At 38.2% G+C, this 14,155-nt stretch overlaps 1 protein-coding gene across 14 annotated transcripts in view; it reads left to right on the forward strand.

The window, feature by feature from the left end:
• NRF1 (nuclear respiratory factor 1) overlaps positions 1-14,155 on the forward strand; it is a 135,708-nt gene that overhangs the window by 38,115 nt on the left and 83,438 nt on the right. For 3 of the 14 annotated variants that reach the window (XM_041727623.1, XM_041727636.1, XM_041727635.1), the window contains exons 2-5: positions 3,412-3,575; positions 4,758-4,812; positions 11,702-11,749; positions 11,863-12,091. In XM_041727623.1, coding sequence (XP_041583557.1) covers positions 4,789-4,812; positions 11,702-11,749; positions 11,863-12,091 — 301 coding nt within the window. In that variant the 5' untranslated portion in view covers positions 3,412-3,575; positions 4,758-4,788. Of the gene's footprint in view, positions 1-3,411; positions 3,576-4,757; positions 4,813-11,701; positions 11,750-11,859; positions 12,092-14,155 lie in introns of all 14 variants that reach the window. The other 11 variants (XM_041727629.1, XM_041727630.1, XM_041727627.1 and 8 more) reach the window with 7 other exon arrangements.

The raw sequence follows: 14,155 nt of genomic DNA on the forward strand, positions 1-14,155 counted from the left end.
TAGGAGATATTTCAGAGGATTTAATTCTGGGAATGGGTTACACAGGTGTTGGAAGACTGAAGGGGCAAGAAGTAGACACTGAGGTAATGCAGATATTAATAATTATGGGAAGCAGCCACCACCCCTAGGGCTGGGGGCACAGAATACTCTAGGAGCTCAGAGGGGGCCCCCACACAGTTGGTGTCTGTATCTCTGAGTGGGATGCCAGGCAGCTGGTGCAACAGCTAGGGAAGAAGAGGCACAGCTGGAGTTGGGAAAAGGGGTTATGCTCTTTGCTGAAGCAACTCTGATAGGAAGGAGAACAGCAAGGAAACCCCTTCTCACCTTCTCTTCCCAATTTTCCGCTTAGTAAAACTTAACAGGGGGCAGGCAAGTCTGGTAAAGGTTGGCTGATCCAGCCCAGAGCTGGGTCAAGAGCACTTCAGAGCAAGTATATTCTAGAAGGCTTGGAAATGAGGGACAAGAGATGAATGGCCAGGACAACCTGATAGGGAAATTACAGAAACTGTGATGCCTGGGTTTAGCTATAGTAATTAAAATATGCAGCCAGTTACCCCCAAACATTTATTAAAGAACAAATTATGATAGCTACTATTCATAAAGATTTGATGGACCCAAGCCTTCCTTCAGTGAGCTTACAGTATTGTTTTCACAGTACCATGGATACTCATCCTTAAGTCATTGTGACATTGTGTGGTAAAGCTTGTTTTTCTCATGTATTATATAAAAGCACTATTATTAACTGGATTCTTGAGCTGTTATTAATATTAATGAATATTTACAAATTTTATCAGCATATCAGAATGAAAAATATTGCAGTCATACAAAGTTTTATTACTTTCACATACTCCAAATGAGGAGTTAGTTTTATACAAGGCAAGATGATTTCTACACTTGAATGTGCTGTTTTCTTGATTCTTAGCAAAAAATAGGCATTTGACTTTTCTAGTGACAGTTTGCTTCCTATGTTACTTAAATATTTCAAAGACTCAATTTGAAAGGCAACATTGTAGTTATTTGTATTTATTTATTTATTTATTGTAGGGTATTCAGTTAGAATTTTTATTTTCATTTTTTATAAATTTATTTTTTATTGGTGTTTAATTTGCCAACATATAGAATAACACCCAGTGCTCATCCCATCAAGTGCCCCCCTCAGTGCCCGTCACCCAGTTATTTGTTTTTAAAGTCTATTTTGGTCGAAATCAAAGTACGTGCTCATGAGTAAAAATCAAGTAGAAGGATTTGTAATAAAAAATCAGTGGCCTTTGCCACACACTTCCCTGCCCCCAGTCCTACTTTTCAGAGACAACTGTTTTTGTTTATAGTTTAACTATTTTGTTTATGGTATTATCACACAATATTTCCTCCATGACTCTGAATAATAACTTATCAAATGTGGACATTTTGTACTTCCTCTGTGTAAGGATTACCTCACAGTATTTTCTTTGTTCCCCTCTATTTTTGATGGTTACATTGTCATACTGAGTTCTTCCATCAGCTCTTGATAGCATCTCCTGAACCCCTGACTGCCTGAAGATAGGATGTCATGATCCTAGCCATTCCTACATTTCCCCATCCCTTCTCCCACCTCATTTCTCTCCACTTTATCTACTGATATCTACTTTTACATTGCCGCGGTTTGTAACTTTTAACATTCTATTTTGTACTATATTTAATTTTCTGTACCTGTAGTTGGAGTCTGAAAATAGAAAACAATAAACTGCCTACCTGACTTTGGCTTCATTCCCTCCCCCCCCTCTTTGGAGAGCCCAGTGGTGTGGGAATATATATATATATTTTTTTCTTTTTTTTCCTCCTAATTTCACCAGTGGACTATTTGAAAGAGAATATTCCTAGGAAGGTCAGATGGATTCTTCTTGTCTTAAGCTCCATTTATTACTCAGAATTAAGCTATGTTTTTACCCTTGCTTCTATTTTCACCTTGACTTTTTTTTTTTTTTTCCACCTTGACTTTCTTGTGCAGTTTTTTTCTTCCTGCTGTGTTGGGATTTTGACCCACTACTCTGCATTCCCTTAATAATCAAATCCTTGGGCAGCCTGGGTGGCTCAGGGGTTTAGCGCCATCTTCAGCCCAGGGTGTGATCCTAGAGACCCAGGATCGAGTCCCACGTCAGGCTCCCTGCTTGGAGCCTGCTTCTCCCTCTGCCTGTGTCACTGCCTACCCCCCCCCCCCCCCCCCCCCCCCCCCGTCTCTCATGAATAAATAAATAAAATCTTTAAAAAATACGCTAAAAAAAAAGAATCAAATCCTTTTAACTTTAGGCTTTTTTGAGAAAGGCCATTCTGTTAGGTGAAATTTCTATCTTAGTTATGAAATTTATATTCTGGACATGTCTGGGAATATAAATTTGAGCCTCTTGGTTTTCCTGTCCTTGCTTTAGACTGTAGACAGTCTTGCTCTGAGACTTTCCTTTAGGCAGTTCTTGCAGTTTTTCTTTTGATATGATAATGCTATTGATTAGTCTAGTGTTTTCCTTTACATTTAGTTATACTTTGATTAGATTTCCTGCCCTGTGCTTCCTACTTTGATTTTTAAAATACTATACACTTAATCTTATCCATTATGTGTGGATTAGATTAAATCGAACTCTGTTGGACATGTTCTCCAAATTCCAATAGCTTCCTAGGAATTATTGACTGCAGCTACTAGGGTGCTGGGAGGCAGGCGAATCTGTTTCTCTGCCCTCTTCATTACCTTCCAGTGCCACCCTTACTGGCCTGGAATGGCTAGAGCAGGAGCTCCTTGTACCAAACTGCCCCTCTTCAACCCATGGTAGTTTGTATAATAAAGAAGAATCTTTTTTTTTAAATTTTATTTATTTATTCATGAGAGACACAGAGAGAAGGCAGAGGCACAGGCAGAGGGAGAAGCAAGCTCCATGCAGGGAGCCAGATGCAGGACTTGATCCGAGACTCCAGGATCATGCCCTGGGCCAAAGGCAGACACTTAACAACCCCTGAGCCACCCAGGCGACCCAAGAAGAATCTTTAGATAAAAGTGCATGTTGCGCCCATGATGAACCAGGCTAAGAAAGAGACTTTACTAAATTTACTAACTGCTATGTTAATAGCCACTTAGATAAAAGTGCATGTTGCGCCCATGATGAACCAGGCTAAGAAAGAGACTTTACTAAATTTATTAACTGCTATGTTATTGTTTTGAAGAATGAATTTCTTGGAGTGTTGACTAATCTGCTGAACACCACTGGCTCCAGGCATACCTTTGCATTTGGATGCGGTATTTAGGTTGCTTTCACCTTGTTTCTCACATCTGTTCAGAGGAATCACACACTGTTGGGCCCATCTGCTGGTTCTCCATTATATGCACTATTATGAAGTTATACTAGAGTTGTAGGTGCTCTAATAGTCTCCTTATTTTACGTCTAGGAGAACAGTATCTTGGTTGCTGGAGTTAATATAATAAAGGAAGAACTTTTTTGGATGCCTGGCTCAAAACCTTTTGCACACAATTAAGAAAACCATATTCTTAGAGCTGGTTGTCTAATTTAAAGATGAAGAAATTGAGGCCCAGTCCTTGCAAGACTAGTCAGGTAATGAGTCAAGAAGGACCGTAAAGACCTGGGAATTCAGGCATCATCGTCATCATTAATATTGAGCATTTATGTGCTAGGCATTGTGTTTCTCACTCTATCTGGATGATCTCATTTAATCCTCATATCCTTTGAGCACAGGTATTATCATTTTCTTTTTGCTTAAAGACAAATGTTGAAATTGAGGCTTAGAGGTTAAGTAATTTGTCCCAGGCATCCTGGATATATGATAATAGTCTGTGCTGTTTTTAAAATTGTTACTATCTAATATGTTTTCAGTTTCTATCAGTTTTGTTGTCCACAGAATCTGACTGCTCATGGATGAAAATGAAAATGCTTTACTAGAAATGAGTGGGTGGGTGGTTATGATAATCTCTAGCAGTATCTGGATGCCAGTCATATTTGGCTCTAAAAAAACTGTTTTATGTGTTATTTTATGAAATCATTGGAAATATTATTTACAAGTATCCCACTCTAGCTCAAAGAAGTCTGAAATACCTTTGCCTTTGCTTTTTACAGAGTGCTGAATAAAAGTGGTTTAGAGAGGCTGAAGGATGGGATGGGAGAGAAGTAGAAAGAGATGAGGCCCTGGGCACAAGTGACAAGCCTGTGAAACAGACATCCCTATTGATGTCTGCCACAAACCGCATTCTGCAGGAAAGAATGGAAATCCATTACACCAAGTGCATTGCCAACAAATCCCTTTGAAAAGCAGTTAGATACTATCTAATCCCAAATCATTTAAAAACAATTTTGAAGTACCCAGAATTTTAAAATGCCCTAAGTAATTTGTCTCTTAACACTAGAAGAACAGTGAAATGGATGGGAAAACAGTATTTTCATGCTGTTTTACTCTCATATATTATGTTTAATTGTGTAACTTAAATACTCTGTTAAAATTGCATTTTAGATATGTACAAATCTGGAGAGTAGGATATAGTCCCTTGAATATTCTGAAACATATCAAACACAGAATATGGAAGAAACTTTACCAGATAACTTTCTTTAAAAAAAAAAAAAAAGAAAAACTTATTTTCATATAATTTTAGACTTTTAGAAAAGTTGCAAAAATAGTATAAGAACTCTAATTACTTACATTTCCCAAATGTTAATGTTTTACTGTGTTTTCTTTATTTTTTCCTCTTTTAAATAATACTATCTTACCATGTACATCTTCCAAAGCTCCATTTGAAGAAACCATCACTTGGTTTGGATGGAAGAAACCATCCATTTGAAGGTATGCCACGCAGAGATACAGGGCTGGGGAGATAACCTCAAGCAGAAGAGAAAGTGTGGAAAAGGGGGGCGGTCAAATGATAGATGAGGGATTTCCTAATCTTTTTGGATTTGGGGCATCATGTGGTTGTTTTATTTTGTAATTAAGGTGAATTTAATTTTGAAATACAGAATACTCCTAGAGATAACTGAATAGTCCCAAAGTTAAGAATTGGAGTTAGAAGCATGAGTTACGATATGTACAGTGGTGTGACAGTAACAAGAGGTAATTAAAAGAGGGGAAAAAATTGAAAATAGCACAAGAATATAAAACAGAAATCCAGAGCATCCAAAGGTGAAAATATAGTCATCTACACAGAACCAGTCACCTGAAGAAAAAAGACATAACAGGATAGGGCTTAAAGCATTCATCTCTGGGGTGGTTGAGGGCAGGGTTGGGGGTGGGGATCCAGGAAGGAAAAAAAAAGAAAGCAATCACTTAGAGAAACCAAGGATTTTTAAAGTTTTCAAATAAGGAAAAGGAGAGTTTTATAATACAGTAGAATAAAAATGAGAGAACTTTGCATGAATAGATAATTATATCCTTTTTATTTGGAGCCATAAGGGTTATTTATATCTATATGGCTGCCCGCCCCCCCCCTTTTTTTTATTAGTTAACTCTAGATATGCAGTGCTGTATTCTGCTGCATGCTGGTTGAATTCCAAACTTGGCATGGGGGGGTGAGTTATACATGTAGAGATTGTTAGTGCACCAGTTGAACATTCAGCTTGTCAGTATGCATCAAAAAAAAAATTTTTTTTAAGGTTTTATTTATTTAATCGAGAGAGAGAGACAGAGACAGAGGCAGAGACACAGGCAGAGGGAGAAGCAGGCTCCATGCAGGGAGCCTGACGTGGGACTCGATCCCGGGTCTCCAGGATCACGCTCTGGGCTACAGGCGGCGCTATACCGCTGAGCCACCCGGGCTGCCCTATGCATCAAAATTTAAAATACACTCTTGACTGAGAAATTTTACCTTTAAGAATTTATCAAAACATTTAAAATTTTTATTTTCAGTATAGTTAACATACAGTGTTATATTAGTTTCACATATACAATATAGTGATTCAACAATTCTGTACATTATTCAGTGACTCTTAATAATCCCCTTCGTGGGATTCCCCCCCAACTTCCCCACCACCATCTGTTTGTTCTCTATAGTTGAATCTGTTTCTTGGTTTGTCTTTGTTTTTTCATTTGTTCATTTGTTTTGTTTCTTAAATTCCACATATGAGTGAAATCATGATATTCTGTCTGTCTCTGAATTATTTCAGAGTATTGTACTGTTTTGTTTAAATCAAATAATATGCAACGTTTTTAAAAAGTTAATAAGTGGGGGATCCCTGGGTGGCTCAGTGGTTGAGCGTCTGCCTTCAGCCCAGGGCGTGATCCTTGAGCCCCGGGATCTAGTCCCAAGTCGGGCTCCCTGCATGGAGCCTGCTTCTCCCTCTGCCTGTGTCTCTGCCTTTCTCTCTGTGTCTCTCATGAATAAATAAAATCTTTGAAAAAAAATAAATAAAAAATAAAAAGTTAATAAGGGCTAGATTTATTATTCTGCTCAATGATAGTCATTTATTCTTTGCACAATAGTTACACTGGCATCAAGGATGATTTTTTTAATAGTGGAAAATATACATATTATTTATTTAATTTTTATTTATTTGAGAGAGAGCACATGAAAGAGAACACAAGTGGTGGGGGGCAGAGAGGGAGGAAGAAGCAGACACCCCACTGAGCAGGGAGCTCCTTGCAGGGCTTGATCCCAGGACCCTGGGGATCATGATCTGAGCTGAAGGCACTTAAACCGACTGAGCCACCCAGGCGCCTCAGTTGATTGGTTGTTTTGAGAGAGAGAGAACATGCATGTGAGCAGGAGGAGTAGTAGAGAGGGAGAGAAGCCGACTCCCTGGTGAGCGTGGGGCCTGATGGGGTTTGGATTCCAAGACCCTGAGATCATGAGCTATGCTGAAATTTAGAGTTAGACACCCAGGGCACCTGGGTGACTCAGTTGGTTGCTCCATGCTCAGTGGGGAGTCTGCTTGTCCTTCTACCTCTCCCTTTGCCTTGCCTCTGCCCCCTGCTCCCCACTCATGCTTTTTCTTTCTCTCTCAAATTATAAAATATTTTTTTTGAAGTCAAATTCCCAACCAACTGAGCCACCAAAGTACCCCTTAACCATTTCTTTCTTTCTTTGCTTTTTTTTTTTTTTTTTTTTTTAAGATTTATTTATTAGAGCGAGAGAGAGTGAGAGCATGAACGGGGGGGAGGGACAGAGGAAAAGGGAGAAGCAAACTCCTGGGTGAGGAAGGAACCCAGTGTGAGGCTCGATCCCAGGATCCTGGAATCATGACTGGAGCTGAAGGCAGACGCTTAACTGACTAAGCCACCCAGGTGCTCCATTTCTAAGTGTACAGTTAAGTAGTATTAAGTGCATTCATATCGTTGTATAATCTCCAGAACTCTTTTTATCTTGCAAAACTGAAGCTCTATACCTGTGAGGCAATTCCTGTTTCCCTTCCCCTCTCAGCATCTTGCAGCCAACCATGTACTGTCTGTCTCTACGAAATTGACTACTTTAGAGACCTCATATAAGTGGAATTACATAGTATTTATCCTTTTTGACTGACTTATTTCCCTTAGCAGAGTATCCTCAATGTTCATCCATGCCATACCATGTGTCAAAATGTCTTTTTTGTCTTTTTTTTTTTTTTTTAATTTTCTTTGAGGTATAATTGACAAATTGAGGGGAAGGTATAATTTTCCCATATATTCTCCCTGTCCCCACACTGGCATGGCCTTCCTGAGTATCAGCATCTGACGTGTTAGAGTGGTGCATTTGTTATAATGGTTGAGTCTATATTGACATATCATTATCATCCTATAATTCACATATGGTTCACTCTTTGTGTTGTACATATGGGTTTGGACCACATATGGGTTTGGACAAATATATAATGACATATTTTCTACTATTATAGTATCATACACAGTAGTTCACTGCCCTGCAAAATTTGTGCTTCCCCTAATCCCTGGCAACCACTGATTCTTTTCTATCTGCATAATTCTGCCTTTTCCAGAACTTTTTTTTTTTAATAATAAATTTATTTTTTATTGGTGTTCAATTTGCCAACATACAGAACAACACCCAGTGCTCATCCCGTCAAGTGCCCCCCTCAGTGCCCGTCACCCATTCACCCCCGCCCCCCGCCCTCCTCCCCTTCCACCATCCCTAGTTCGTTTCCCAGAGTTAGGAGTCTTTATGTTCTGTCTCCCTTTCTGATATTTCCTACCCATTTCTTCTCCCTTCCCTTCTATTCCCTTTCACTATTTTTTATATTCCCCAAATAAATGAGACCATATAATGTTTGTCCTTCTCCGATTGACTTATTTCACTCAGCATAATACCCTCCAGTTCCATCCACGTTGAAGCAAATGGTGGGTATTTGTCATTTCTAATGGCTGAATAATATTCCATTGTATACATAGACCACATCTTCTTTATCCATTCATCTTTCGATGGACACCGAGGCTCCTTCCACAGTTTGGCTATTGTGGACATTGCTGCTATAAACATCGGCGTGCAGGTGTCCCGGCGTTTCATTTCATCTGTATCTTTGGGGTAAACCCCCAACAATGCAATTGGTGGGTCGTAGGGCAGATCTATTTTTAACTCTTTGAGGAACCTCCACACAGTTTTCCAGAGTGGCTGCACCATTTCACATTCCCACCAACAGTGTAAGAGGGCTCCCCTTTCTCCACATCCTCTCCAACATTTGTTGTTTCCTGCCTTGTTAATTTTCCCCCATTCTCACTGGTGTGAGGTGGTATCTCATTGTGGTTTTGATTTGTATTTCCCTGATGGCAAGTGATGCAGAGCATTTTCTCATGTGCTTGTTGGCCATGTCTATGTCTTCCTCTGTGAGATTTCTGTTCATGTCTTTTGCCCATTTCATGATTGGATTGTTTGTTTCTTTGGTGTTGAGTTTAATAAGTTCTTTATAGATCTTGGAAACTAGCCCTTTATCTGATACATCATTTGCAAATATCTTCTCCCATTCTGTAGGTTGTCTTTTAGTTTTGTTGACTGTATCCTTTGCTGTGCAAAAGCTTCTTATCTTGATGAAGTCCAGAACTTCATATAGTTGCAGTCATACAATATGTAGCCTTTTCAGGCTTCTTTTATTTAGCTATTCATTTAAGATTCGTCCATGTCTTTTAATAGCTCGCTAGCTCATTTCTTTGTAGTACTAAATAGTGTTCCATTTTTTGGATGTTCCATAGTTTATCCATTCACCTATTAAAGGATATTTTGGTCACTTCAAGTTTTAGCAGTTATGAATAGGCTGTAAATATTTCTGTACAGGTTTTGTAGTAGATAAAAGTTTTTAACTTCTTTGGTAAATACCAAGAAGCACAATTGCTGGATTGTGTGATAAGAGTATGTTTAGTTTTGTAATAAATTGCCAAACGTCTTCCAAAGTGGCTGTACCGTTTTGCATTCCCACCATTAATAAATGAGAATTCCTGTTGCTTCACATCCTCACCAGCATTTTGTGGTGGTGGTGTTTTGGATTTTAGCCATTCTCATAGATGTGTAGTATTATCTTGTTTTAATTTGCAATCCCGTAATGACATGATTGAACATCTTTTCACATGCTTATATGCCGTATCTATAACTTTTTGGTGAGGTGTTTTTTCAGGTTGTTTGCCATTTTTAAATCAGGTTGTTCATATTCTATTGCGTATTGTGGAAAACGGCTTTATCAGCTGACTTTTTACAAATATTTTCTCCCAGTCTGTGCCTTGTCTTCTCATTATCTTCATAGAGAGTATCTTTCTTTTTTTTTTAAGATTTATTTATTTATTCATGAGACACACGGGGAGAGAGAGAGAGGCAGAGACACAGGCAGAGGGAGAAGCAGGCTCCATGCTGGGAGCCCAACGTGGGATTCGATCCCGGGTCTCCAGGATCAGGCCCTGGGGTGAAGGCGGCGCTAAACCGCTGAGCCACCCAGGCTGCCCAATTTTTTTCTTTTTTGATTTCTTGTGTAGACAATTATGTCCTCTTGAGTAAACACAGGTTTTTCTTCCCTTCCCAATCAGTATACCTTTTATTTCTTTTTCTTCCCTTACTGGACTATCTATAGGACTTCCAGTACAGTGTTGAAAAGGAGTGGTGAGAGGGAATATCCTTACCTTATTCCTGATTTTAGCGAGGAAGCCTCTAGCTTCTTGGCATTAAATATGATACTAGCTGTAGATTTTTTATATATATAAAAATATATAAAAAAAATATATATATATTTTTTTACTCTCTCTTTGAGAGAGTGAGCATGTAGAGGAGAGGCAGAGGGAGAAAATCTCACACAGATTCCTCATTGAGCACAGAGCCTGCCACAATGCTCAACTCTGAGATCACAACCTGAACCAAAACCCAAGAGTTGGTTACTTAACTGACTGAGCCACCTGGGTGCCCCAATTTGAAAATCGGTAAGGGAAGTTCTTGTCTTCTTAATTTTTTTTTTTTTTTAAGATTTGATTTATTTGAGAGAGAGAGAGAGAGAGAGCATAAGCAGGGGGAGTGGCAGAGGGAGAGGCAAAAGCTGAGCAGGGAGTTGATGTGGGGCTTGATCCCAGGATCCCAGGATCATGACCTGAGCTGAAGGCAGAAACTTAACTGACTGAGCCACCCAGATACCCCTGTATTCCTTCTTTTTAGAGGCTGAATACTATTCTTTTGTATATATATCTACATATTTTATGTACCCATTTATCCATCAGTGGTTAGTTGTGATGCTTCTACATTTCTGGCTATTTTAAATGATTCTGCTATGAACATGGGTGTATAAATAGCCCTTTGAGACCCTTCTTTCAGTTCTTCTAGGTATAATTGCTGGTAGATAATTAATTATTGGATCATAGGGTATTATTTTCAGTTTATCAAGGACCACTATGCAAAATTTTATAAACAAGAATATTCACCACACTGATGTTTATAAAAGCAAAATGTGGGAAGCAGCCTTGGCACGTGTCAGTAGGTGATTGGTTGCATAATTATGGCACATCCATACAGTGAAGTATACTGCAGCTGTTTAGAAAGGTCTGTAATGTTTTGATGCATCAAAATGTTTAGATAGATTGTAATATGAAAACAAATTATAAAAGAGTATGTGTAATATGAACCTTTTTTTAAATGAAGATTTTTTATTTGAGAGCGAGAGCGAGAGCATGAGCAGAGGGGAGGGACAGAGGGAGAGACAGAAGCAGACTCCCCACCAAGCAGGTTGTCCAACACTTGGGACTCAGTCCCAGGACCCTGAGATCATGACCAGGGCCAAAGGCAGATGCTTAATCAACTGAGCCACCCATGTGCTCCACATATGAACTTGTTTTTATTTAAAATCATATCTATGTATGTATGCTTCAAAAATTTTTTGTAAGGTTAACACATTTCCGTAGATTGAGGGGGATGAGGGAATAGATTATAAGTGCAGTATAAGAGGAGACTTTTATCTTACCACTTTACAAGTTACTACATCATATCAGGATTTACAAGAAGCACAGTTTTATATGCAGAAAAACCAATTTAAGTGATTGTAGTTTTGGAAAAAATAAAGCTTAACTTCCATTTGTCTGTGAAGTACAAAGAAAATGTTAAGTATTTCTTTTACTTACTAATTTTTTTATTTCTATAATGGCAAATGCAAGTTACTGGGATCTTTAAAATATCTTTTTATTGTTACATGTAATATCAAGAATATTTACTCTTTTGTGGCCTGACATATAAAATTAGCACAGTGAATTTCTACCAAAATGATTTTACATAAGGAAAATGTTCTACCATTTCTAGGTGATGTTTGAATGGTGCTTTCCATTTCCTATGACTTGGTGTGGTGAGGTATGTAGTAAAATTGCAGGCTTCCTCAGCCCTTGCGGAAAATATTGCTTAGTTTAAGCATTGTGTTACATTACACATTGAATTCTGTTCTTTGCCATTTCTTCTGACAGTAGATCTTCATGGAGGAACACGGAGTGACCCAAACTGAACACATGGCTACCATAGAAGCCCATGCAGTTGCCCAACAAGTACAGCAGGTCCATGTGGCCACCTATACTGAGCACAGTATGCTGAGTGCTGATGAAGACTCACCTTCTTCTCCTGAGGACACATCTTATGATGATTCAGACATACTCAACTCCACAGCGGCTGATGAGGTAACAGCCCATCTAGCTGCTGCAGGTAATGTTGTTTGGAACAGAAGCTCTTCGGTTTTTTGCTTAATTTTTGATATTGTGCATATCTGAAAGGGCCTCGGATGCAGGCATTGTCATGTATATCTTCATATCACATTTTCACAGTTTTTAAAGCCTTTCATCTACAGCTTATACTTGTATTCTACTGAGACTTAAGATGTAGAATCACATATTATTAATGATTAGACTTTGGTTTTGTGTTTTCATCCATTCCAACAACCTTTTGACTTTTAACTAAAGCATTTAGTCCATTTACATTAAACATAATCATTGGTATGTTTAGGTTTAAATTTATCATGCTTGCTATATACTTTCTCTTCATCCCAATTTGTGTTTACTTTTCCTTTGTGTTTTGGAGGGACCGAAAAGTTTAAATTTTTTTTCTTGTTAGTTTGAAAATTATACACACTTTTATTATTAGTGGTACCCCTAGAAACTATAGTGCATCCTTAACTTATTTCGAAGTCTTCTGTAGTTGATACTTCTGTCCTTTTTAGGGAAAGTGCAAGTCTCTACAAACCCTTGAATTTTATTACCCCCCCTCCTGACCTATATGCTATTATTCTGTGTATTAATTCTTTGTATACTTTAAGCTGTACAAGACATTATTTTTGTTTCATACATAGTGTTCATTTTTTCCTTTATATCCAACTTGACTTCTGAGAGTTTTTCTTTTATCTAAAGATAACATTTAGTATTTTCTTCAGCATGGAAGTCTCTCAGTTTTTGTTGGAGAATGTTTTTTATTTAACCTTCAGTCTCAAAGAATGTTCTCATCAGGTATAGAATTTTAGGTCGACACTTATTTTTTTCCCCTTGTATTGAAGATACTATTTCTGCTGTCCTCTGGTTTCCATCCTTGCTTTTGGAATTCAGCTGTTTCATTTTAACAGCTGCTCCTTTGCAGGTTATCTCCCACATAGGTCCCTCCTCTAACTCTTCTTAAGATTTTTCTCTGTCTTGGGGGATCCCTGGATGGCTCAGCGGTTCAGTGCCTGCCTTCAGCCCAGGGCATGGTCTTGGAGTCCCAGGATCGAGTCCCGCATTCGGCTCCCTGCATGGAATCTGCCTCTCTCTGTGTGTCTCTCATGAATAGATAAATAAAAAAATCTTAAAAAAAAAAAAAAAAAGATTTTCTCTGTCTTTAGTTTTTTTGTTTATTTTTCTGTCTTCAGTTTTTGTGATATATTTGGCTTTGGACTTCTTATTTATTCTATTTAGGATTCTTTGAACATCTTGAATCTGTGGATGATGTCGTTCATCAATTCTGAAACATCTTAGTCACAAGATTTTTTTTTTTTTGAAGATTTTTTTAATTTGAGAGAGAGAGAAAGTATGGTTGGGAAGAGGGGCAAAGGGAGAGGGTGAAGCAGACTTCCTGCTAAGCAGGGAGTCCAACGTAGGGCTCAATCCCAGGACCCTGGGATCATGACCTGAGCCAAAGGCAGACGTTTAACCAGCTGAGCCACTCAGGTGCCTCTTAGTCACTACATTTTGCTTCAGTTTTGTTTCTGCTCCATTCCATCTCTCCCTTCTGTGACTCCAGTTAAATATATTAGTTTTCCTCATTGAGTCTTCACTGAATCCCTTATTTCTCTTACCCTCTATTCTATATTACCATTATTTTGTCTCTTTATGCTTTACTCTATCTAGTTTCTTCAAACTGTCTTCTAGTTTATTAATTTTTCTCATCAGCTGTGTCTGAAGTGCTTTTAAATCTGTCTACTGAGGTAGTAATTTTAGTAATAGTTAATAGTTTTTGTTTTAGAATTTCTAATATTTTTTCCTCCCAAATTTGTAATATTATAACTTTGAAATAGAAAAAAAAGTTTTTTAATCTCCATGAGTGAAGTAAGCATAATGATTTTACAATAAATTTGGTACTCTACTCTCTGAAGTGCCTCTGGCTCTTTTTCTGTTGTATGTTGTTGATGTTTCTTACTTACATTGCTTTTTCTCTTCATGTATTGGTTATGTTCAAATGAGTGCTGCATGGTGCATTTAGAAATTTTTTTTAGAAATAATTTGGGGTCTAGAATGAAATTATTGT

The sequence above is a fragment of the Vulpes lagopus genome, chromosome 13, assembly GCF_018345385.1.
Source record: "Vulpes lagopus strain Blue_001 chromosome 13, ASM1834538v1, whole genome shotgun sequence".
Lineage (NCBI taxonomy): Eukaryota > Metazoa > Chordata > Mammalia > Carnivora > Canidae > Vulpes > Vulpes lagopus.